This window comes from Artemia franciscana, unplaced genomic scaffold (assembly GCF_032884065.1).
Source record: "Artemia franciscana unplaced genomic scaffold, ASM3288406v1 Scaffold_1033, whole genome shotgun sequence".
Classification (NCBI taxonomy): Eukaryota; Metazoa; Arthropoda; class Branchiopoda; order Anostraca; family Artemiidae; genus Artemia; species Artemia franciscana.
Window position 1 is genome coordinate 115562 of NW_027062727.1, and position 27450 is coordinate 143011.

Below are 27450 nucleotides of genomic sequence, written 5' to 3' on the forward strand. Positions count from 1 at the left end.
ATATTGTTGGATTTTGTGCAGATACAACTAACGTCATGTTTGGAGCCAACAGAACTGCTTCAACCCTTATGAAAGCCATGGTGCCACACATCTTGAATGTGAAATGCTCATGTCATCTTATTCACTTATGCTCGTCATATGCATGCTTGTCACTTCCCAAGACACTCGAAGACTTGGCGCGAAATATCTATGCCCACTTTTCCAGACGCGCTTCCAGGCGAGAGAAGTTCACCGAATTTCGGGAGTTCTTCCGATGCGAAGCACACCAAATTCTTGCTCCGGGACATACCCGTTGGTTATCCCTTCAAGCCTGTGTGAAGAGGCTTATTGAGCAACGGGTTGCTCTTATTCAGTATTTCGTAGAAACAACGTTTGAAGACCCAACTGCAACAAATGACCTTATCTTGTCGACATTACAAAGCAAGTTGACAAAGGCATACCTTGAATTCATGGACTACTCTCTTGGCCTCTCCAACGAATTCAATACAGTTTTTCAATCCAAACTCCCACTTCTTCACTCCCTGAAGCTTAGTGTCAGCAAACTTATGAATGATGCTGTGTCTAACTTCATGAAACTGGACTATATTCGCAGTGTTGGTTCGTTTACTGAACTGGATCCTTACCTTTCAAGTGAGTACCTGCCTTTAAACCAGACATATGTGGGAATAGCTGCAACCGATTCCATGCAAGAACTCGAGGATGCTCAAGAGCCAAGTGATAACATTGATCTCTTTTACCAGTCGTGTAAAAACTACTATATAGTCCTGATCAAGCAGATCAAAGACTGGTTCAAGTTTGAAGACGAAATTTATGACATTTTGGCTTTAGTTGAACCAAGGAATGCAAGAAATTTGAACCCAAGATCTCTAAGGCCACTATTTGTGAATATTTCCTGTTCTAAAAGAAAAGATTTCCTGTTCTAAAAGAAAAGTGTTCCCTCCAGAAAACGGACGTAGAATGGAGGTCACAGGCAATGACTGATGTCACTGAGCTTCATTTGGGAGATGCCCAAGTTGAAGACCTGTCAGTTGAACAATACTGGAAGAAAATAGTTGGTCTGAAGACTCGCAGTGGCGAAATCAAGTACCCGGAACTACAGAAGTGCATTTCGCTGATATTCTCGTTACCTTTTAGCAACGTTCCAGCTGAACGTTTGTTTAGCCTCCTGAAATTGATCAAAACAGACATGAGAAATAGTCTCGAAAATGTCACCCTAGTCTCACTGATCCGAGTCAATTACTGGTTGAAAAACGAAGATAAAACTTCATCAACTGTCAGTATACCGAAAGCTGTATACCGAAGGCTTCAAGACGAAGGCAAACGCTACGTGCGATGAAGTGCTGGAGATGACACTTGTTTGAACTTTTTTATGTAGCGGAAAGATGTTATCATTATCTGAAGTAAAAAGATCTCAGTTTGAACTTTTGTATGTATTCTCGTTAGTGTAAAAGATGTTATATGTTATCATTATCTGAAGTAAAAAGATCCCATGTAAATTCTGTGGAAATCTAGGGCAAAATATCCTTTTTTCTAAGGAGAAAAATAGGGAGAAATCAGACCTAAACACGAGGACTTCTAGGGCATATATATATATATGTATATATATATATATATATATATATATATATGTATATGTTAATATCAAAATTCCATTTTAACGTTTTGGTTAGTACTGAGGTTTGTCGCTCTTTACTTGGAGTTGGTTATCACGAATTAGTTCTTTTCAGAATCTTGGCTGGAATGGTAGACTAATTTTTTGCTTAGAGATCCTGATTAATAATATAAAATAAATGTGGACAACAGACTGTTTTTATACGCGGTGTACATACGGTGTTAGAAATTTGTTGAAAGGACAGTGAAATTACGAATGTCAGTTAGGCTAGTAGAAGTTATAATGAAAGGGTATGAGGGGGTTAAAGTATTAGTAAAATATACTTTAGTGATAAGGGGAAATTTTCAATAATTAATCAAGATTTGATTGTTTTACTTTTAGTTTTCCTTATTTTATCGATCTATTTATTGTGTTTGTATTAAATTTCAAAAATATTTTCAATAGCATATATCGGAAATTCAGGAATAGGCTACGGCATAAATAAGTGACCATGTTTTCCACACTAATTTGATAAGACATTACAATATCCTCCAAAAATTAGAAAACAGATCGTTCTGTTCAAAGTGATATTTAACCTGAATGTTTATTTTTGCTTAGCTCTTTATTTTTCTCTTTAAGAAATATTACCTGATTTTTAGAATCATCGAAGGATTTACTCAAGTCAACATATTCTTGAACTCTATAACATGGCTTAGTGATGGTATGCTGACATTCTGGTAAAACCTGCTTACACTCAACGGTGCATATGTACTTTTGAATATCTGCCCCACATTCTAGTCTAGCCTCATGCCCACAGGGTAATATAGCCGTGACGAAGTGGATCTTGGAATCTCTTTGAGCAAAACAAGAGGTAGTGATGGTATGCTGGCATTTTGGGAAAACCTGCTTAACTTCAACAGTACAGATGTGCTTTTGAATATCTGCCCCACATTCTATTCTAGTCTCATGTCCGCAAGGTAATGCAGCTTTGATGGCGACCTCACACTTCATACAATCTTCAGAGCATAATCGGCGACATTGATGATCTCCTTTGCATCCTTTGTTTTTCTTTTCACATTTCTTTTTGCAGACGTATTTCTTATGTTCAGGATCGTCCTAAGAATTTAAATAAAAAAAATTAAAAAAGAAACAAGAAATATCCAACGGAAATAGAAATGTTAAATTATTCTATTCACCCTTGTTTCCAGGAATACCTAGAGAAACAATTTTTCTATAGAGAAAAAATTCTGTTTTGAAAAATGCAAAATGTAGGAACCCGTATTATATCCCTCGAAGAACCCAGATATCTCTTACCTGGAAATCATAGCCATTTAGTAATCTTGAATTATTTTGTGAAGAGATTATCTTTGTGGACCACGGGGGGGGGGGGGGCCGAGTCAGATGGGTAATTTCGTCAAACAGTAATAAAAAGAAGAAAAAACTCTAAAAATATCAAAATGACGATTAATTGTGATAAAATCATCAAAATCATAAAGTATCAGGGGTCAGGCCTTTAAGTCTTGATCTATGTATTATCCAACCCAAAAATTAAAATAATATAAAAGACAAAACTTCTGAAACGAAGCAAATATCTAAGAAGATGAATTAACCCAATATGCCAAATAAAAAAATAAATAGGAAGCATTAGTAAAGACAATGTTCAGGAACTAAGGCTTCATCGGCATTGAAACAAATTCTTATGCGTTCAAAGGACTATAATTTTTCTCAAATTATACTTGGGATAGTACTAAAAATGTAAACTGACGATATAAAAGAATATATAAAATACACAGTGAATTAAAAATTTTGTAATCGAAAAATATAGAAAGAATGAAATCATTTGCTTCAAGGCAAAACCAACTGCAGTTGAAAGTTTTAACTGTCAGCAATATATAGAATTTCTCGGATCCATCAAAATAACAATAGAAAATAATAGCTTGAAAGATAAATAGAAACTACACAGCGTTATTATAGTTTAAATTTTGAATAAGAGCTTAATATGTTCAAGAATGTAACTGAGAAAATACTGTGTTCGGAAATAATAGCTTAATATGTTCGGGAATGTAGTAACGAAAAACCTTCAAATTCAAACATTATACGAAATGTTTATAAAATATCAAACGGTAAAAATTCTTAAATAATTAAACAACTTCGATTTAAGACAGGGACCAGTTTTTGAATAACCACAAGGTTATTCAGTGTTTGAATACTGCAAACTTTTCGCCTTTTGCAGATATAACTTATTTTTTTTACCGTATTTAATCTTTTCCATGACCTTTAATCTTATGTACTATTTCATGTTTACTCCCTTATGAATAGCTTAAGAACATGATTTTCTTAAAAACCCATAATCCGTTATTCAATAATCTTATGTACTATTTCATGTTTACTCCCTTATGAATAGCTTAAGAACATGATTTTCTTAAAAACCTATAATCCGTTATTCATAAAATGTTTCTTAACAACGTTAAGCTTTCTATCAGTGGGGCCCCACATAGTGGAAATAACTATGATGTTTCTTAAAGTTACATTTAGGCTGTAGTTAAATTAAGTAAAATATTCATCAAGTCTGTTTGATTTGTATTTATGGTCAATAAACTAAGTTCGTAATATATTCATCAGTTTATCGGAAAAGCATCATATCTTCATCTTCAGCTATTAACAGATAATTTAAACCATCCATGGTCCAGATTCATGCCTGACTACCGTCAAAAGTGTTGGTCTTACAATCGTAATATTTGCACTAAGATTAGTTTAGATGGAACAATCATAATAGCTAAGGCTTTAGGAAGTTTCTTTTGTAGTTTAAGACAATTTAAAAACAAGTAGTATTATTTTTTCCGGTTATTACATCAATTCTTTCCTTTTTGTTGGTCAAAATTAATTTTGCATCCCTTAAGCCAAGTCATTGTTATGTTCAATAAGAATTGAAAGGTCATCACAATGAATTTACAGAATGAAATACATACATTTACGTGGCATTTTCTGGTACATTGGTGACCACAGGGTAATAAAATATTGCATTGTTTACTGCAAAAGGTAGAAAAATTGGCACACAGTTTTCTGTATTGGCAATGAAGTTGTATAAGATGACCACAATCTGGCAAAACTTCTTCAACCATAACATAGCACTTGTAGTCTAAACTATCAACAAAGCAGGGTAGCGTGGCTGTGTGGCCACAGGGTAAAGTTTTCTCAATTTTAATTGTGCATTTTTCACATTCTTCGAAACATTTCCTAGGACATCGATGCTTTTCAGAGCAGATATATCGGTCACAAGTTTTGTTGCATTGATATTGAAGGTGATCTCGGTCGTCAAAATGACAGATTCTTTGGCATAAATGACCACAGTTCAAAATTGCGTAACATTTTTGCATACAACCTCCATCAGTAACAGCAGCAAAATCACTGGCATTTCTTACTTGAGTTACTGTATCATGAACCTGCAAAAATATTTAAGGAACAGTAACCGACTGTTTTATAGGAAATTCTACGGAATCTTAATATTTATGAAATTTAAGATGCTAATGAAAATGTATTTTCCTTTTTATATATTTTGGTTTTAATAAATTTTTTAGAGTTAAGCCCTAAAGACTTGTAAAGGTTGAAAAAAATTTTGTCGCAGGTATTTTGTAGGTAAAAGGATTTTCTTTCGTATTAAGTCTCAATTGGTTGGATAATTTAAATTTTCGAGGATAATTGTGTAGTATATATTATGCTATGCTAGTGAACTCTCAAATGTTAAGATAAGTGGCAACTAGGAGTGAAAGATGAATCACATAATCGAAATTATGGTTTTTTCTCCTAAATGAACCAGTAAATGGTTTGACAAATGAAAAATATCAAACAGTTCGTGGTAACGAACTGTAGTAAGGAGCGACCCGGCTCAATAGTAACCAAAACTCTAAAAAATTGAATTTTGATATCAATAGCTACATCAAAAGAATCGCATTTTAATGCTGATTTTAAATATATAAGTTTAATCAAGTTTAATCTTACCCATCAAAAGTTACGAGCCTGAGAAAATTTGCCTTATTTAAGAAAATAGGGAGAAACACCCCCTAAAAGTCGTAGGATCTTAACGAAAATGACACCATCAGATTCAGCGTATCAGAAAACCCTACTATAGAAGTTTCAAGCTCCTATCTACAAAAATGTGGAATTTTGTATTTTTTGCCAGAAGACAAATCACGGGTGCGTGTTTATTTGTTTGTTTTTTTTTTTTTTTTTTTTTTTTTCTTTTCCCCAGGGGTCATCGTATCGACCATGTGGTCCTAGAATGTCGCAAGAGGGCTCATTCTAACGGAAATGAAAAGTTCTAGTGCCCTTTTTAAGTGACCAAAAAAATTGGAGGGCATCTAGGCCCCCTCCCACGCTCATTTTTTTCCCAAAGTCAACGGATCAAAATTTTGAGATAGCCATTTTGTTCAGCATAGTCGAAAACCATAATAACTATGTCTTTGGGGATGACTTACTCCCCCACAATCCCTGGGGGAGGGGCTGCAAGTTACAAACTTTGACCAGTGTTTACATATAGTAATGGTTATTGGGAAGTGTACAGACGTTTTCAGGGGGATTTTATTTTGTTTGGGGGTGGGGCTGAGGAGAGGGGGCTATGTTGGAGGATCTTTCCTTGGAGGAATCTGTCATGAGGGAAGAAAAATTCAATGAAAAGGGCGCAGGGTTCTCTAGCACTACTATAAGAAAACAATGAAAAATAAACATGAAAACGTTTTTTCAAATGAAAGGAAGAAGTAGCATTGAAACCTAAGACGAACAGAGATAATTACGCATATGAGGGGTTCTAAAAATACTTTAGTATAAAGAGCGAGGTATTTAGGAGGAGATAAATACCTTGCTCTTTATGCTAAAGTATTTTTAGTAATTTCAACTATTTATTCTACGGCCTTTCTGATTCAGGGGTCATTCTTAAAGAATTGGGACAAAACTTACGATTTAGTGTAAAGAGCGAGGTATTAACGAGGGTAAAAACCCCCTCGTATACATAATAAAAATATAAGGTTATGAAAGTTTGTTATGTAAGTTAATTCTTAAGCTACGTGTATTTCTTACTAATAAAAACGTTCATTAAAAATTAAAAGTTCTAGTTGCCATTTTAAGTGACCGAAAAATTGGAGGGCAACTAGGCCTCCTTCTCCACCCCTTGTTTCTCAAAATCGTCTGATCAAAACTAAGAGAAAGCCATTTAGCCAAAAAAAGAATTAATATACAAGTTTCATTTTAATAATTTATGTGCGGAGAGCCAAAACCAAACATGCATTAATTCAAAAACGTTCAGAAATTAAATAAAAAAAACTAATTTTTTTAGCTGAAAGTAAGGAGCGACATTAAAACTTAAAACGAACAGAAATTACTCCGTATATGAAATGGGTTGTCCCCTCCGCAATCCTTCGCTCTTTACGCTGAAGTTTGACTCTTTGCCACAATTCTACTTTTTAAAACAATTAAAAGCTTTAGCGTAAAGAGCGAGGGATTGCGGAGGGGACAACCCATTTCATATACGGAGTAATTTCTGTTCGTTTTAAGTTTTAATGTCGCTCCTTACTTTCAGCTAAAAAAATTAGTTTTTTTTATTTAATTTACTTATAAAAGGTAGGATACACCGATTGATACAACATTTCTTGGTACCTCTATCTTGAAGACAACCAAATTTATATACTGCATACTATACAGTTATATAATTTGAATTTAAATAATTTATAAATTATATAATAAAAGAAAATCGCATCATTCAGCCACAAATTGTAATTGTATACATATTTTTATCCTCATGTAAAAAAAAAAAAAAAAAAATCTGCACATTCACGTCAATGCACGATCATCGCGTCAACCAAAGGACGTGCCGAACACTTCTTTTAATTAGCTATAAAGTGAAAATGATTCTTCAAGTGGTTCTCAACATACTTGTAGCATTTGTACAGATTTATCAAACAGTTCGTGGTAACGAACTGTAGTAAGGAGCGACCCGGCTCAATAGTAACCAAAACTCTAAAAAATTGAATTTTGATATCAATAGCTACATCAAAAGAATCGCATTTTAATGCTGATTTTAAATATATAAGTTTAATCAAGTTTAATCTTACCCATCAAAAGTTACGAGCCTGAGAAAATTTGCCTTATTTAAGAAAATAGGGAGAAACACCCCCTAAAAGTCGTAGGATCTTAACGAAAATGACACCATCAGATTCAGCGTATCAGAGAACCCTACTATAGAAGTTTCAAGCTCCTATCTACAAAAATGTGGAATTTTGTATTTTTTGCCAGAAGACAAATCACGGGTGCGTGTTTATTTGTTTGTTTTTTTTTTTTGTTTTTTTTTTTTTCTTTTCCCCAGGGGTCATCGTATCGACCAAGTGGTCCTAGAATGTCGCAAGAGGGCTCATTCTAACGGAAATGAAAAGTTCTAGTGCCCTTTTTAAGTGACCAAAAAAATTGGAGGGCATCTAGGCCCCCTCCCACGCTCATTTTTTTCCCAAAGTCAACGGATCAAAATTTTGAGATAGCCATTTTGTTCAGCATAGTCGAAAACCATAATAACTATGTCTTTGGGGATGACTTACTCCCCCACAATCCCTGGGGGAGGGGCTGCAAGTTACAAACTTTGACCAGTGTTTACATATAGTAATGGTTATTGGGAAGTGTACAGACGTTTTCAGGGGGATTTTATTTTGTTTGGGGGTGGGGCTGAGGAGAGGGGGCTATGTTGGAGGATCTTTCCTTGGAGGAATCTGTCATGAGGGAAGAAAAATTCAATGAAAAGGGCGCAGGGTTCTCTAGCACTACTATAAGAAAACAATGAAAAATAAACATGAAAACGTTTTTTCAAATGAAAGGAAGAAGTAGCATTGAAACCTAAAACGAACAGAGATAATTACGCATATGAGGGGTTCTAAAAATACTTTAGTATAAAGAGCGAGGTATTTAGGAGGAGATAAATACCTTGCTCTTTATGCTAAAGTATTTTTAGTAATTTCAACTATTTATTCTACGGCCTTTCTGATTCAGGGGTCATTCTTAAAGAATTGGGACAAAACTTACGATTTAGTGTAAAGAGCGAGGTATTAACGAGGGTAAAAACCCCCTCGTATACATAATAAAAATATAAGGTTATGAAAGTTTGTTATGTAAGTTAATTCTTAAGCTACGTGTATTTCTTACTAATAAAAACGTTCATTAAAAATTAAAAGTTCTAGTTGCCATTTTAAGTGACCGAAAAATTGGAGGGCAACTAGGCCTCCTTCTCCACCCCTTGTTTCTCAAAATCGTCTGATCAAAACTAAGAGAAAGCCATTTAGCCAAAAAAAGAATTAATATACAAGTTTCATTTTAATAATTTATGTGCGGAGAGCCAAAACCAAACATGCATTAATTCAAAAACGTTCAGAAATTAAATAAAAAAAACTAATTTTTTTAGCTGAAAGTAAGGAGCGACATTAAAACTTAAAACGAACAGAAATTACTCCGTATATGAAATGGGTTGTCCCCTCCGCAATCCCTCGCTCTTTACGCTGAAGTTTGACTCTTTGCCACAATTCTACTTTTTAAAACAATTAAAAGCTTTAGCGTAAAGAGCGAGGGATTGCGGAGGGGACAACCCATTTCATATACGGAGTAATTTCTGTTCGTTTTAAGTTTTAATGTCGCTCCTTACTTTCAGCTAAAAAAAATTAGTTTTTTTTATTTAATATTAAAAAAGAACCACTTACCGCATATCTCACATATATATGGGTTTTCAACTGTATGAGTTATTCTGTGTCAGGATAAATATGAAATTCGAGAAATTATATTTCTATGAAATATCATATGTCGGGAAAAATAAGAGTCGATAAAAATATTTTAGCCAAAAATTTGCTTTCACTTGGTTTAAACCCTTTTGCCTTCACTAGGTCCACTTTTCTCTAATTATTCGATTTACGAAAAAGCTGAATAAATATTTTTCAATTATTAGTTAATTCAGAGCTATCTTCTTTTACTAAAGTTTGAATTTTTTCTGGTTTGAATTAGTATGGAGTCAAATGCAATGATAATGCCATCTGCTTTTGATAATTCTAGCAACTTTTCAATTATTTTGGGTGTGGCATCTTGTGCTTGCGTAAAAACCTAGCCATCCATTTGTAAATTCAATTGGCAAACTGGCTTTTTAGGATTTATCATTCCTTGTAAGTTTGTGGGACATCCCAGATACCTTATATGCCTTACCTAATCTTAGTGTTGTGAATGTGCACTCCTAGATATAAACTATAAATTTTCAAATATTCCCTCGTTTGTATTTGACGGAGTGGAAAAGGAGCAGAATAGTGACCAATAAGAAGACTTCCTTTCTTTTAGACCTGTTATTCCTTTCTAGAGTTTTCCTTTAATAAGCTCAGAAGGTTTAATTTCGCTATTGAGCTTTCAAAAGATTTGCATGTGGGGTATTTGCAAATACCAAATCTGGAAGTGACTAAAAGATATTTCTTTGAAATTTGGCGATGCGAAAAGTAAAACAGTTAAAAATAAATGTTTTAAAAAGTTCTTAGTTGCAAAAACAGTGAAAATGAGAATGTATAAGATTGTATGAATATCTCGATAATCTAAATTTGCAAGCAAAAAATCGAAATTTGTGGTAAAATTATCTAAGGTTTTCTAATTTATGATGATAAGAAAATAATATGGGGTTTCAATAATCTACGGCTTAGGAATCAATAAAACAAAAATATGGTTTAAAAATAGAAAAAAGAAAGTTTCTGAAGAGTATGGTAATTTAAAGAGATATTACTACTGTGATTTGGTGTGGGGTATGCACAAATACGAATATAAAGAAAAATGTTTGAAAACAATCTAATCAGCCTTTTCATTTGCATAGTGGTATAAAAGGCTTTTGACTGTTAGGATTTGTGTGGTGTTTGTACAAATGTGAATATCAAGAAAAAATGGCTTGAAAAGAAAGCTTCTGACTAGTATGGTGGGATACGAATGGGCACAAATCTTGTTAAACTGGCTTTAAGTGCGCATAAAGAAAATTGGATGAAAAATGCGTTCAAGCATTCATATCTGACTTTTCCGCTTAATATTAACTTTCCTGGACGTAGTCCGTAAAAGATTACAACAAACACTTATGTGGCAACCTGTCAACTGAAATCCTCTTGGCACCTAAGTGAATAGCAACACTAATCACCAATACTCAACTGTAAGCACTGCTTACTTAAAATCCCCTGAAGATATGCAAAACTCCAAAATTACTCTTTTTTTGTTTTTCTCTGCGTAAAAATTCACATAATTTTTATATCAAACAGTTCGTGGTAACGAACTGTAGTAAGGAGCGACCCGGCTCAATAGTAACCAAAACAAAAAAATGGAATTTTTATACCTATAGCTACATCAAAAGAATCGCATTTTAATGCTGATTTTACATATATAAGTTTTATCAAGTTTATTCTTACCCATCAAAAGTTACGAGCCTGAGAAAATTTGCCTCATTTTAGAAAATAGGGAGAAACAACCATTAAAAGTCATAGAATTGTTTGCCAGAAGGCAGATCACGGATGTGTGTTTATTTTAATTTACTTTTTTTTTTCCAAGGGTGAATGTATCGACCCAGTGATTGTATCGAAAAGTGTTTTCCTGTTTTAATAAGCAGAGTTAAGAGAAAGACTGAAACTTTAGCGTAAAGAGCAGGGCGTTCATGAGAAAGCAGCCCCTTTCATATACGAAGTAATTTCTGTTCGTTTTAAGTTTTAATGCCGCTCCTTACTTTCCGTTAAAAAAACATGTTTTTTTAAGTTAATTTTTGAAAAGATTGAATTTTGTGCTCGTATCCTGCGAGCACAAAATTACTCTTTGTTATCCTGCATTTTCCAGGGTTAGCAGGTGGCAACTATCCTACAATTTATTCAGACCGTTTTAAGTATTAATCCTACTAGCCTCTGACGTCATTCACATCTCGTGAAATGCAAGGGATAAGTAATTCGGCTTGTCAGATAGACAGTGTTGGAATGCTCAAACGCAATCTAAAGTATACATATTAAACACTTCATCATCTCTGACCTTGTAAATAACTAAAACTCATTACCTCAATCTCCTTGTCTTCGAACACTTTTGTTATACAAGAGGAAGAAAATATGAATTTTTTTCGATTTTGAGGTTCTACAAAGTGAATCCAATTACCTGACAAACCAGGTCCAGTTGATTCCCAATTTTTTTCATGTCATTTAAAGTGGTGTAAATTCTATTCCATAGCTCGGATTGTGACTTCAAGCACTCTATATTACCAATCATATACAGTCCATGTTTGGCATGAGATAGGCCAGAACATACGCTCTTTACATAACTGTTTACTGTTGATAAAAAATCTAAATTGGAGTCTTTATTTGACCCAACCAGGGACAGAATAATGATGTCGTCCTTCTCCCCCAGATAATTGCCAACCACTGATATTCTTATTTTGCTCAAGTTTTCAAAAGATTTCTTTTGCAGCTATAAAAAACATAGATATTAAAAATAATATATATAAAACAATAGTTAGACTGTACAAAAAAAATGAAGAGTACAAAATAAAAATGTAACAAATCAAGAGCTAAGGCGTATTGAAGTAAAGACGAAAGAGTGCAGGCTATTTCAATGATCTACAAGTTCTTGCTCTTCTATCGCAGCAAAAAATACAAAAGAATTGAAAACTAGGGTAGCAGATACGTATTTTTTTTACAAAGTAATAATATTGATATCATTGTTTGTTGATAATTTTATATATTTCATTTTATGATTATAATTCATAAATTTTAACAGATCGATAAAAGGGGACATATACACCGGTTACTGTCGATAAGAAACCTTTATTCGAGTCTTTGTTTGACCTAACCAGGCAACGAATAATCATACCATTCTCATCTCCTTGGTGATTGCCAAGCAATATTATCTTAATTTCTTTCTAGGTTTTGAAGGATTCTTTTCGCTTCTAAACGGAAGACAACCATAAATAAAAAAAGATAGTTATTACAAATAATTTGACAATTTAAAAAAAGCATTAGACAATAGAATTGTTGATAATATCATTACATAGTCATTAAACCAATGAAGAGTTATTCTTTTATTGAACAATGTAATTCTATTAAATACAGAACTAGATATACTAATCCAATTGCTTCTGAGCACAAAGTGTAGCAAAAGAGGAACTAAAGTTTTATTTATGATACGAACATACATACAATCAAATTTTAGATGAAACTTCCAAAAATCAAATATTTATCAAGTTGGAAGTTACCCAACGACAGCTGCGAGCCAGTGAAAATTTGCATGCTTCTTACCAGTAATATTGACAAGACTCTTATTGTAAAATTTAACCTATTAAAACTCCTGTTGTGGAAATTTTAATGTTCTATCTATGTAAACCACAGACATTAGTATTTTATTGAGGATTCAGATCACAAATAAATGCTTTTTCTCGCAGGAATGATCATGCACCAGCTGTTTTGGAAAATCAAGTTTAGGCTCAACTGAAAGAAAATACAGAATTATAGTGCCCTTCTTAAACAGTCAGAGATATTGCCAAAGCGAAGTGGCATTTCCTGCCACTTTTTCGGTAAAATATCATCATAATGAGGATTAAGTTGCTCTAGGTAAAATATTTTGAGATAGCCAAAAGATTCATTCATCAAAACTGTGTATTGAGCCTCCCATTTTTGGAGCCAGTAATGTTCTTTGGTGGTGTCCGAAAGATTGTCCATACTAAAAGATGATAAATGTAGAACTACTTCTTAAAGCTTCAGTTAGGAAAGTTATATCGATTGATTTTTTTATTTTTAAGAAGGACTGGTGGGTTTACATTGACGGAGGAGCGGTTTTCCTGGTTCTTTAGCGGTTTTCCTGTTTCTTTTGACAATTCTTATAGGGCCACTACTTCTGAAGCTTTTTGACATTTTTAAGATACTTAAAGCCATCAAAAACAAAATTGGAGCTGTATTCCAGTCATCCCACGCATTGTTTGTGATAAATAATTCTCAACCAAAATCCTCAAATCTTTGTCTGCAATTACTCTAGCTTGACCACTTCGGGGTGAATCTTCCAGATTAAAATCTCTAGAAACAAGTTTTACAAATCAGTGTCAAACAGTGTGTTCATTAACACTGGCGTTGCCAAATGCCTGGTTAATTCTTCATACTGTCTTGGCAGCACTATGGTTCAAATTAAATTGGTGAAAACGTTAGTCGAAAATCGCTGAACGACATTACGTGGTTGTTTAAAAACGTTCTATCGTTTAAAATACAAGTCAAAACAAAATATTAAATACATATCCAGACGTAGAGCTGCAAAAATATATGGCACTAAAACGGACACAATTTTTGAAATAGCCAAAAGTTTGCTGGTGCTTTATTTCAGTTTAGACGAAAAAAGCAATTGACACTTTGAGTTTTTTATGTTGCATCATTTATGATGAGAGTTCACCAGTCTCACAGAACTGTAATTTTCTTCAGCTACCGTGTATGCAGAAAAAAAGAAAGCTAATGCTGTTCTGGAGTACGCAAGAGCTTACTGGAAATCTAAGACGGCGTATGGCTTATGTTCCAAGACTTTTTGCTTATATAAAGTTTCAATAGCGCAAAAATGGAAAAATTAAGAAAAAAATTGTGGGAAAAGTCGAAGTCATGGCCAATTGTAGAAAAAAGCCAAGACAGATTGTCCAATTAAGTGGGTAGCCCAGTCAAGGTTAATTTTACCCCTTTGATTGCCGTTGTTACTGTCTCCCATTTATGTTACACCTCTCCATGCATGCATGTCCCTCCACAATGCCGAACTAGAGTCGCACCTGTTGGATGTTCTCCCTGGGGAACACACGCAGGTTGACTACGGGTTGACTAATTGAAAATTTTTCCTCTTATCCATATCCTCCACAATGCTGAACTAGAGTCAACCTCTCATACTAATTCACGCTGGGGTCAATCTTTTGAGGTTCTATCAGGCTAATTCACGGTGGGGGAAGCAATATGTTGACAAATCTGGCAATATATTGCCAATTTATTGCTATGGTAACATGCCAATTTACAAATGGTAAAATTAAAGGATGTCGTACTAGACCCATAAGGTCCAAACTGGTGGTGCTGATCTCTGTCTCAAGGCCCTTCAGCCAGAAAGTGCAAGGAGGGGATGAGGGCCAGCCATCCCGTGCTTTTGAAATCCCTTCATGTTTGCCTTCCCCAGATTTCTCCAGGTACCCAAATAGAGCTGGATTGACTCTGGTTGAGCTTACAGAGTCACACCACTGACCCCGTCTCAAACACAATAATTGGGTATACTAGGATTTGAACCCTCGCTCTCTCGGACAAAGAATCCTAAATCCAGCACACCAATCCACTCGGCTAAAACATGCCAATATGAAAAGAATTAATCATGCATTAAATAATTTTCATGTTCTAGAGTAATCTTTAGCCAAAACAAAGTCCTTCAATAACAACAAAGGGCATGGTTTACCCCAAAACTAGTCATGAGCCTTCAGTTGTTTTCAAAGGCAGCACAATAGCACTACTTAAGTAAAGAGCGAAGAGGGCACAATGTTTTATCTATCTATTTTCTTGTTTTTTATTTTTTAGACCTGGACTTTTCGTATAGAGAAGTTGTCGTTAAACTTCAAAAGTCACCATTTAATTTGAAATCGAGGGGGCTAGTATTCTTTTTAATAATTCCAAAGTAGTTGGAGGGCAACCGACCATCCTTCAATTCTTATCATTTCACCAAACACATCTAGTCAAAATTTTGAGATAATCATCTTGTTCAACGTAGTTCAAAGGTCCACAAATTATGTCTCTGACGATGACACCCCCACAACCCTCAGGGCAAGGGTTTTAAGTTGTGGCCTGAAGATATATAAGGTTTTTATAAAAATGGCGGTCATATAAGCTTCGGAAGAATCTCATTGGATTGGTAATTAAAAGTTTTAACGCGTTTTTTAAGAGTCAAAAGTTCTTGGAGGGTAGCCCCCCTTCCTAGGCCATCGTTACCATAAACACATCCATTCAAAATTTTCAAATAATCATTTTTTTCAGCATAGTTGAAAGGTCTTGATATTATGTCTTTGAGGATGACCAAAACCTCTCCCCCAGAGAGCCGAAAGGGTAAGGGTGGTAAGATATGCCTTGGGTGCACATATGGTCTTTATAGAAAATGGGGTTGTATATGCTACGGAGAGGGCTTATTAGACTGGCAATCAGAAATTCAAGCATCCTTTTTAAGAATCGTAGTGATCGATGGGAACCCCCCCCCACCTCCACCACCCATCATTTTCTCAAACACATCCAATTTAAGTTTGGATCCAACCATTTGGTTCAGCATAGTTAAAAGGTCCTGAAAATATGTCTTTTAGGATACGCCCCCCCCCTCCAAAGCCATCACAGCAGTGGTTGCGAGTTAAGCCCTGGGGGCATATAAGGTATTTCTAGAAGGGTGGTCGTATAGGCTTCGGGGGAGGCTTATTGGATTGGTAATAAGAAGTTTTTGTACCCTTTTTAAGAGTCAAAGGGATCGAGGGGTATCGATCCCCAACGTCCATCATCCCCCAGCACATCCAGAAAAATTTTGAGGTAGGCATTTTGCTCAGTGTAGTTAAAAGGTCCAACAATTGTGTATTTGAAGATGAAAACCCTCCAAAAGCCTCAAGGCAAAGGCTGTAACTTATGCTCGGGGCAAAAAAAGGTTTAAACCGAAAGGGCGAGGGCGTGAACTTCGGAGAAGGCTCATTGGATAAGATATCAGAAAATATATTCCCCATTTTGAGTGTCAAGATGATCAGAGGGAAACTAGCCCCACCCCCTTACGGTCCATTTTCCTGAAATACATCTGTTGGAAATTTTGAGATAGCTATTTGATCAAAAGCTGTCACAAGATCATATAACAAGGTAGTTATCTGTTATGGCCACCATACTTAGGTTCTTGGTCTGAAAGAATCAGTTTCTTTATGTAGTTTATTTCAGCTTAGCGTGAAAGAGGGTATATACACTACAATGTGGGTGTATTTTAGTGAAATATTCTAGTTTGTATTTTGTTTGAGTTAGGTTAGAAACCATTGAATATAATCCATTCTAGGGGACTTAATTTCTATAAATCTCCGTTGTGGCTTCCATAATTTGGTTACTAATATATTCTATTTTATCGTACCATAATAGTTAAAAATACAAGTTATACCCCAGGGGCATATAAGCGTTTTATGAAAGAGATGGTTGTGTGAACTTTAGAGGAAGCTCATTTTATTAGAAATGTATAGTTCTGGTGTTTTTGTAAGAGGCATAATTGATAGAGGGCAACTGGCTCCTTCCCTGTCACTTTTTTTTCCTCAAACAAATCTGATCAAAATTGTAAGATAGCCATTTTTTCACAATAATCTATAGAGCACACAGTAATGGTTTCAGGGTGGACACAACCCTCAAGAGCCCAGGGTTAAGGGTTTTAAGCTATACCCTGGACATACAAATTTCTAATGGAACTGATGGTCGTATAAACTCCGGATCGGATGTGGCTCATTTTTATTAAGGTGAAAATTTTGGGGAAGTTTAGGTAAAAAGTCTATGCATGCACGTTTTCAAAAGGTTATATATGCAATATCATAGGTAGAACTACTCTATAATCTACTAAAAATATCATTGAAACATGTAAAGGAGCTAATTACATTCAAAACTAAAAGCTCCAGAGCCACTAAGAGTAAAAAGAGGTCGAAGAATAAGCAGAACTTCTCTCAAGCCCATTCATTTTTCAACGACATTTAGTAAAAAATCCCGAAACTGCCATTTTGTTCAGCATAATCGAACGGTCCAGCAACAATGTCCTTAGGAATGTTGGGCATATCAACCCCATAGTTATGCAATTGGCTAAGTATGCTTTTCAATAAAAGTAAAGAGCTCCATTAAGCTAAAAATGAGCAGAAATAAAGTCAAATATTCTTCCAGTCTTAAAATTACCACAAATCACAATCTATAAATAAATTCTCAAAATGAACAGGAATTGCAATAAATAGTCAAGTTAAAATCAAAAAGAGCAAAAATTAACATCAGTAGGGGTGATAACCCCGCAAGCCTTCTCAAGACCAGAACATAATTTCCACCTTACTAAAAAAGCAAAAAAATGGCTGCGGATTCTCAGTTCAATTTAAATATATGGATACTTATTCCTTAAGGTTTTTAACAATTTTTTATGTATTAAAATAACAAATTGAAATTCTTATGAGCCCATTAATTTTTCAGCAAAGCAAAAATAATGTTCTGGTTTTGAGAAGGCATGGAGCCTTACTTCCTTTTGAGTTTCATTTATTTATTTATAGTGATTTGCAGTAGTTTAACGTTTGGAAGATTTATTTAACTTTAGGTCTGCTTATTTTTTATTAATGGACCTCTTAAATTTTTTTTAAACTTGATTTGGGGAAAAAGTTTTCTAAAATATTCCAATAAAGAGATATATCTAACGATATCTAACGGTAACTTTGTAGAACCGAAATAAAGTTGAGGGATAACTCTTTTGCCAGTTCGACTGAACTGCTCCCAAAAGGGGGCAAATGTTAATATTTGGTTTACAGCAAACACATTTTATATCCCTCCTAGAATTGACAGCTTATATCTAGTTTTACTCAAAACAGGAAGTTCGTACCTCCTTTATAGTCCTGTTTGAATCAAAGATTCAAACAGAAAAGATCTGGCGTGTTTTAAGCTAGTACCCATTGGTAGGTCAGTTCGGTTGTACTACAGTTTAGGTCATACTACACTAACCTCATTTATTTCAGGGTCAAATATAAGACCAGTGTTTTCATACTCATAATTTGAAATGTGAAAGCTCTCTTCTATCATACCATAAGCTTTACTTTGTTTCATTCGGATAATTATCCAGTGAAAGAAGATAACCTCTAAAAGTAAAAATTTGGTACCCTTTTTTTGGTTCACCTGTCGAACACCTATTTCAGGTCACGAGAATCTACACAAACATATTCATTTAATTGAGCCGAATAATTTTGTTTAAAAGAGGTACAGGTGGCGAAAAATCTGTAGTAGAATATTCTGTACACTACTTCAGAAGTTTAGGCGTCGAGGGATAGGGTCCCCTTTCTCTTTATTAGAAATTTGTTAGTTACATTAAGTTTTATACTTTATAGCTTTATACTTATATTATAGTTTTTATAGCTTTATACTTTAGATAAATGACTGGCAGTTACCAAATCGGTGTTCAAGGAACTATCTAGGTAATTCTAAAGAGATACAAAGTAGAGGTGGCTCACACTGTGCAAGGGATGGGTAATCTCTAAGCAGTTTCAGAAAGAATCGTTTTTCACTTTGATGAAAATCCCTGTTTGTTTGAAGTAGCTGAAACAGCTCTTTTATTTTAGTAAGAATATCGTCTATCGTGCAAATATAAACAGCGATGTCAATTTTGTCCCAATCAGATTTGTAACGCCTTTTTGTTTTGACAATACTAATAATAAAGATGGGTTCCATTTAGAATGTAAAGGTAAGTGGCAAATGGACAGAAGTACATTTAACAGTAACCACATGGCTCAAACTTAATTGTCTGGTTCCATGATAATGAAAGAGAAAGTCTAGACAGCTGATGAAATCCGAGTTGCTTATGTAGATAACATTTTGTAATTTTCAGTGGCTTGATACTAAGGTAGAGCAGGTAGATGCAGGAAGGACCGAGCGTTAGAAATTTAAGCGACGTTGCATTTAAAATCAATGGCTATTATGATACTCTGCTATTTGTCAGAGGGGTCATGAATAACTTTCACTACAGGCCCTACTAAATCTCTCGTCAGAAACCAGGTCACAATAATCAGTCGGCGTGGAAGCAGAAAATATACTGGTCTAGCCGACTTTCACAACAACAAACGGTTTTGTGAATCATGGAGAACTCACAAGCACTGAAATACCCCAAGAGGGCTCCAATCTTCTGAATCAAGCTGTTGAAATTGCAAAGTCCGGATAATAGGAGCAAAAAGTCTTACCTGCAGAACTCTCAAAATTACCCTTACGCTCCACCGGTTTAATAAGTCCTTCCAGTGACTGGTTTAAGATGAAATACAAGGACTCTGTAATACTTACATTATATACAAATTTCGTACATAATTAAAAATCTCGTTCAGAATTATGGTGAGAGTCCCTGTTATCTCTCCAAGAATAATTTGAACCTTCTCAGGTGTATAGATAACTAATTTGGGAAGAAAAGTCTTTCTTTTACACATAAATCACTTTTCATCAAATCTGGGACAATGTCCTGTAGTAAAATAAATATACGACAAAAATTGGTTGACCTCGAATGAATTGTAACAAAATAAACTTTTATACCATTTGAAAAAAAGAACGCGGTTATCTACATTTCCAAAATGGGCATAGCTACTCCTAGACAGAATGGGTCAAATTGACAGTTGAAATGTGAAAGGAAAGGCAAAAGGCTAAGAGTTCACAATGCGATGACGCATAGAAAAGATGTCCTATGGGGTCGTAATTACAGAAATGAATGTGAAAGCGGTCCTTCACTAGTATAACAGGGGTATTTTTGGTATTTTTAATTTAGTGTTTAAAATGGGGGGGGGTATCTCTAAATTGCAATGACAAATCCTATTTGAGTGATAAAAGGGTTCTTTCTAGGGTGTTCTTAATCTTAGATAATGAAAAGGGGAAAGAAAGTACTTGGAACCTACCAAAAACTGACACCTATGTCAGCGTTAAAAAATAGAAATCGTACGAATTAAAAATAATATCTTTTCTCTGAGTGCCAAAGTTAGTAATAGGTCTTGTTGCCATGCTTTTCAACCTTTCCCTCGTGGTACGAGGGAAAAGGCGGCAAAAAAAATCATGAAAATTTGGTGGAGGAAATAACTTTTATAGAGTTGTCGGTGATGAAAAAGAAACGGAAATAAACATGAGAATTCTCTCAAATAAATTTTACATTTGTCACCGGCTTGATATTCTTTCAGTATCAATTGAGCTCAGTAATTAGTTATTAACTTTTGAAATTACACTAGCCAATATTACTTATTTCCATTTAATGGAAACGTATCAGTCAAGATCGATGGAAACAGAGCAGTCGATGGAAACAGAGCACTCAATGGAAACAGATAAGTCAAGCTTTAGATGTAGTACCGTGATATGGTTGGCATAATTCTGCAGTTCCATAGTCTGCAAACTATAGAGCACTCAAAAAGGCAGTAGACAGTAGGTTGTCAGCAGACATGCTATAGAACTGGAATTTACTAAGGCATTTAAAACATCTTGAGGGCTTAGTGGTGGTGGCAGAATTAAAGAATTTTAGATGACTTCTTTTGGTTATGTTATATTCTGCTAAGGATTACTAAGGATTGTGTCACGTAAAAGATCATGTTTTCAGACAGAAATCATAAGTAACCCTCACAACAGCCAAGAGAGCTGGCTCACCAAACATCAAGCACATGGATGCCAGCCTAATCTTCTAGAGCTTGTTGTTTTTTGCAAAAACATTCAATTATACCAGAAAGAGACTGCGTCCAAACTGATTATGTGCTGTTTCCTTCACTACTCTTTGACAAAGATGGGCACATTTGGAGACCAAGCAAGTCGGACCTTGCAAAACATTTATTTGAATCCTATACAGATGTAATAACCTGTGCTCAAATAAAAACGAACTACTAGGATACTACCTTAGCGTTTTGGATGATGAAGCTCTTTTTCATAGACTTCAGTGGAAGATTGGAAGTATATTTTAATGACACTCGACAAGTACTTGGTATTTATCAAAAGTCGATACTGACAATCTACAGCTATTGATATGAGGGAGGACCTACAATAAATGACTAAACATAAAGTAGGTATTTGAAATTTAATAGTAGAGGGGTGCTATTTACTGCGATCTTTAAATTACAACGAGAAATTTATATCTAATAAAATCAATAAAGTGAGGTTCATCTTCATGCTGAGTCAAAGATTATGACAAAGGAGGACCGAGACTGTTCAAGGAAAGGCGAAGCAGATTTGAATATCGTTAAAATACTGTTTAGGAGTTTAATGTTCTTCCTACGGTAGTAGTTGGTGATGATACTGACTTACTCTTTATTTTACTATTTCAAGCAAATTGTGATTCAAACAAAATATATTATTCTCCAGAAGCAAAACAAGGCGCTTTAGTGTTGCGTAAGATATACACACAATTAAACTTGCTTGGGAATAGAAATCCATACTTTTCTGCCGGTCACTACTTAGCCTGCGATACCAAAACCTATATAAACGGTGTTGGGAAAGGAAAGAATATAGAAATTTAAAAGGAAAACAAGGCGTCTTGAAGAAGATCTCAAGTTTTTCTGAAGGCAAGCACAAACAACGAGATAGTTACTGCTGGAGAACATGCTTTATTGTTCATGAATGAACACAAGAGTGATAAAGACCCAAACTCAGCACACAATCATATTTTCCAAGAGAAGATCTCCACATCTTCAAAATTTATGCATCTTCGAGACTTGTCATCCACACATTTATCTGCAAAGTCTTAATTGCTTCACGTTAACCATCAGGTTTAGAAGTGCAAATATCAGTCTCAACCCTCTTTAGTGTGGTTTCAGGTACAGTTTTGACTCAGACAATGACTTATTTATTTCCAGCTTCATAAAACCCTTATAAACTAAGGTACAACGTACAACATATAGCCCCAGGCCCTGGGAGATGTTCGCAACTGTAGAGTCTTTGTTATTTGATCTTGTTATCTGGGGTAGCGAATTTACGAAGGCATAGATACTAGATCTTTTGACTATTTTGAAACAAAATCACCATTTGCCGAATTTTGACCAATGATGACGAGAGGGTACATCTAAAAAGGGCGGAAAATTAAGACCACTAGTTCTTCAATCGATTTTCAACATCTCCCTCAATATACCATGAAAGTTATCCACGGATATTTAGTGAATAAATGAACTCAAACTCGAATATCCTGTAAACACTCATAATGCAAATAGTGTATTGTGATTGTTCTCAGCATCTCTCTCTACTTTTCTCGAAGTTCTACCTTAATGCCTTTAGCCTTTTTGGCTTATATTCAATAAAATAGGTCTCCCGAAATCCTGATTACATCTATTTGGGGAATGAGGAGGAAGGAAAGGGCTGGGGATGGGGGCTGGATACCTCAAATCTCTGTAATATACATTTACACTTGAAAAAGCACTAAAACTGTTCGTTTAAGATCGAATGAGCCGCTTTTGAAGGTTATATTATTACCCCTTCCATATGAAGTAGCTCAGAAATAAGAAAAAAAAAATCCGTAATCAAAATAAAATATCAACTAACAGAATTAAATGCAAATATCTTTCACAATGTGAAGTAACTGATAAACGTTCAAATGTAATCAACTTTCAATAAATATCAACAATTACTACGAAATATACAAAAGTTTGAGTACAAAATGAGATTTATGCCGTTGTTAAAAGCATTTATAAATCATGAACTTTCTAAACTCTGTTTAAGTTAAACCCCAAGTTACTTGTCAAAGAGAGGTACCGCAAACATCAGCAGACTGTCATATATGTGAAATTGCTAGGGTGTAAGAATTTTAATCTGAAATGTGAAGGCTTTGACTATTCAAATTGAAGTGATTTAAAATTTGAGGACTAAATTTGCAAATTTTACCGAGACTGTTTAAAATTTTAATGCCTTTAACTGTCATACAGTGGAATTAAAATCCGTAGAAACGTGAAGTTGTGAAATTTGATAGGTTTCTTGAAAGATGGAAACTTTGTCGCGTCCTCATAGAATTTTAAAGTCTAAAAAATGCAAAAATTGGGAAACAGTTTGAGTATTGAGGATATACAATCATGAGTATTGGGAAACAGTTGAAGTATTACATTGCAGAATATAGGGTCTGAAAATGTTGAGTTAGGAAAGAACTACTAAAACCACTACTTCTAATAACTCAACAAAACTGCAAGCCGCATGAGGCTAGTATAGCTACGCACGCTCCTCCTTCATTCTAATATATACAAAGCATCCCTTTTTACAACCTCCCAGAAAGCTACCATTTTCAATAAATCATACTTTATGAAATTCTCCCCTGCCAACAGCAAACGACCTGCTTTCCTTTTACTCCTAGATGGTTGGCCGAAAAGAACAATCTCTGACACGCATTCTTCTTCCATCCACCAAGCGTGTCTTAGCCATCTCAACATTTCTCTCATGATAGCCATAAAAAGAGGGATTGAACCAAACTTTTCGTACAACCCACTGTTCGAAATACGTTCAGAACAATCTGTACGTTCAGGTCCCAGAACAATCTGTGGGCAATTTCTCTGGAAAACATATAGAAAAATAACACCTATGCTTCAGAACCTTTTTTGACCTCTGTCATCACTGTAACTTTGAATTTTCTAATCTTGGTTTGCAGACATATCTTCTCATTCTTCGAAACTTTTTTTTTTACTGTGAAAACCACTCTGAGCCTTAGCTATTTTACTTTTAGAATCTTTACTGCTTCCACCGTCTTAAGTAATAATGCTACCCAGGTAAGTAAAACTGTCCAATTGATAGATCTTTTCGGTACCCAACGTCACCTTTTCATCTTCACTTATTCCTAGCCTTAGTGACATAGTTTTCCGAAAATTAATTCTCAAACCTATTATCGTACCTTTAACTTGCAAAACCTCTAAAACTTTATTCTTTTTATGCATATGTTCACATAGGGTGCCTAAATCATAGATTAATCCAAGTTCAGGAAAGGTTGTGTTCTCCCATAGTCTTTACTGCGCTCCTTAGGACAAAGTCCATCAAAACGATCCATATAAATGGGTATAGAGCACAAACCGACTTGTTTATTGATTTAATATAAAACCAGCTATCAACCTCAATTCCTACCTTAACTGCAGTAGTGTTTATCTTATACGTAACACTAATCACTTTCATGCACTTACCTGGTATGACATATAAATACAAGACCTTAACCAACTTTGTTCTATCAACAGAATTAAACGCCTGATTATAATCAATAAAACTGAAGGCTAAAGGTGTTTGATGATTCAGGCACTTCCCAATTATTATACTAAGAGTTAAAATTTAGTCGACACATCATCCTCTACCCTTCCTAGGACCACACTGTTCTTTTCTTAAAACTTTGTCTACAGCATCTCCAAGTTTGAAAAGTAACATCATACTAAAAAATTTGCTACCTACACAGACCAGGCTAATCCTACTATGATTACCACACTCACTCTTATCACCTTTCTTATATAGGGGTTTAACTAGGGTTTTCTGTTGGGTGCTTCCCCCTTTTCCAAAATAATAATCATAATCTTCAGTAGCTTATTTTGAATCGGAACTTGGGGCCCTATTATTTTTTAACTGTTCTAGTCATTAATTCTTCCTCATGAAATATATCTTACTTCACATCCAAGGAGTTAAATACTTCCTCATTTTGCTCAGTATTTTTTCTTAGAGATCTATCCCGATTTGGGATATTCTCAAAATGTTCTGCGCATCTCTTTAAAATTCTCATTATCACTAACTGTAGCCCTGATCCTATTTTTAAGTTAGGCAAGACAAGGTTGACCACTCTTTCTACAATTATTAGCATACCAGTCCAATATTTTACTAATATGCCATCTAGATGCATCCTCCTGATCCTTGGCAAATTTATCCATGATTTCCACTTCACACCTCCTTAGTTCATATTTTAATGATTTCTCCACTTTCTTTGAATCCCTCTTGAATTCTAATGATCTATTATCAGGAAAATTTTCGCACCTTGTGAAACAAGATGCTTTTATTGACAGATTTTTCCTTTGACTGGTGGAATTGTACGATCTAAAAGTCTTAAAGTATTAGGAACACGTTCAACTTTCTTGAACTTTAATAGATTTTGTTTATTAAATTTAGAGAATTTAAAGCCTGAAAACGCGAAGCTGAAATATCAGACGAGAACGCAACAAATAAAGTCTCAATTATTGAATTGTAAAATGAAGAGAGCTTGAAGTGCAATCTCACGACAAAAGAGGAGATACCTGAATGTTGAAGGTCAAGAGCTAGAAGAACCCGTAATTGTTCAGTTTTTCTAATTTCAGGATGTAAAAAAGAATTGAGTTTCTCGAAAGCAGAAGTCCCAGAGCTATCAAATTATAGTATTGATGTCTAAGAAACTCTAAAAAAACCGCGTTTGGTTGGATGAGCAAGAATTAAAGTTGATCTGCACATTGAAGCATATTGTGGGGTGGTAACTAGTTAAAGGTACCTTATTAGAGTTTAGTGAATTTCTTATTTTACAAATTGAGTTTCTTATGTTAGACTATTTAGGCTTGAACTTTGGATACAAAAATAAATGGTTTGAGTTTTGGGGGTATGTGTAGCTCTCTTTTGAATTTGGTGTCCGGATTAGCTATATTACTGCGGATATACATAACAATAGTTTCCCTTAAAGAGCCCAAGGATACGTGCTTGCACAGATATATCGCAAGCATTCACTAGCTTGGTCTTATCTGAAAATACAATAGGAAAGTTGTAAAAAATGACAAGAACTTACACAAAATACTATCTGTTTCCTGTGATGAGTGACAATTAGTATTTATAAATTTTAGTTAAATTTGAAATATATTGTTCTTATTCGAAATAAAGTTAATACAGAAAAAAAAACTTACGAAAGCAGGTCAAGGAGTGAACAGGAATTTGGATAAATGTGTGAGACTTGGACCTAAGAGGAAGCATCATTTAAGTGTACTAAATGCAATTAGTGTCTGAAAAAAAATTATATTTAAATAAAAACAAAATGAAAGTTTTAGAGAAGGTAGAGCGTGGGGGTAAGAGAAAGCACGGTTTTAAATATATTACCTTCCGCAAATAAAGTTGTTGCCTGTAGCACGTAGCTAAAACGGTGATTTGATTCTGTGAATAGTACTGCTTTGTAAGATACTTTGCTAAGTTCAAAGCTATCTCGGCTTCGTGGTGATTGAACATAGACTTCTGCTCCTCGTCCTAAAGTTAAATATTGACATTATTATTATTTTTTATGATATTACATTTATAATATAATATTAATTTTTTACCTGTTTCTGTGGTAAGTCAGTTTACAACGTTTCTTTTATTTAATTTAATGCATAATTTTTAAGTTTCTTTTCAGGAACAATAAATGGATTCCAAAATTTCAATCTATTTTACTATCAATTAAAAAAAGCTTTTTTCACCGATAAAGTTTTTCAGAGAAAAATATAGAGCTATGTTAAACCAAAGATAAGCAAAATAATGTCATAATAATTTTCAAGTGTTTAACTACCACACATCACCATCAATAAACAAGTGAACTAGAAAATAAACAGAAATCACAATAATAACTGAGTCAAACTCAAAACAAGCTGAAACATAATGAAGTAGGCTAAATTTCTCGTATCTTCTAAAGACCAGAACATAATTTGTATTTTACTGAAAACAATCCTTTTTTTTGTGTGTTTATATTTTGCATAATTTTGAAAAATAATTTTTGGGTAGATCACCATCATAACCAAGATTATTGAAAAAACGAACATGTGTGGATTGATAGTTTCAAATGCATAATGATATCCATTTTTGAAAGTTTTAACGTTGTTGGATCTCGAAGAATTAAAAAAAGAAAACATTTTAAATGTATTTTATTTTCAATAAAGTACATATTATGTTCTGGTCCTTAGAAAATACTATTGAATCTTAGGCTGTTGCTGAGGTATTGCAAATACAAACTTTTTATAACCTAAATGTAAATAGTATTTTTTGATTCATTTTAACAGAGCCCTCACCATTCCCTGAAAAGTTAACTAATACCCTCAGTATTAGCAATAGTAGTAGAAGAAGTAATATTATGTAAATTTGAATAGTATTAAAGATCCGACTTTATGATCGTTGCTATTACTGAGATATTACTTATAA

At 34.4% G+C, this 27450-nt stretch overlaps 1 protein-coding gene across 1 annotated transcript in view; it reads right to left on the reverse strand.

The window, feature by feature from the left end:
- The window catches only part of LOC136042298 (uncharacterized), an 86722-nt gene that overhangs the window by 27265 nt on the left and 32007 nt on the right, over nt 1–27450 (reverse strand). Inside the window, exons 8-11 of the mRNA XM_065727246.1 lie at nt 26383–26526; nt 11759–12067; nt 4561–5034; nt 2240–2707 (exon numbers count right to left, since the gene is read on the reverse strand). Coding sequence (XP_065583318.1) covers nt 2240–2707; nt 4561–5034; nt 11759–12067; nt 26383–26526 — 1395 coding nt within the window. The remainder of the gene's footprint in view (nt 1–2239; nt 2708–4560; nt 5035–11758; nt 12068–26382; nt 26527–27450) is intronic.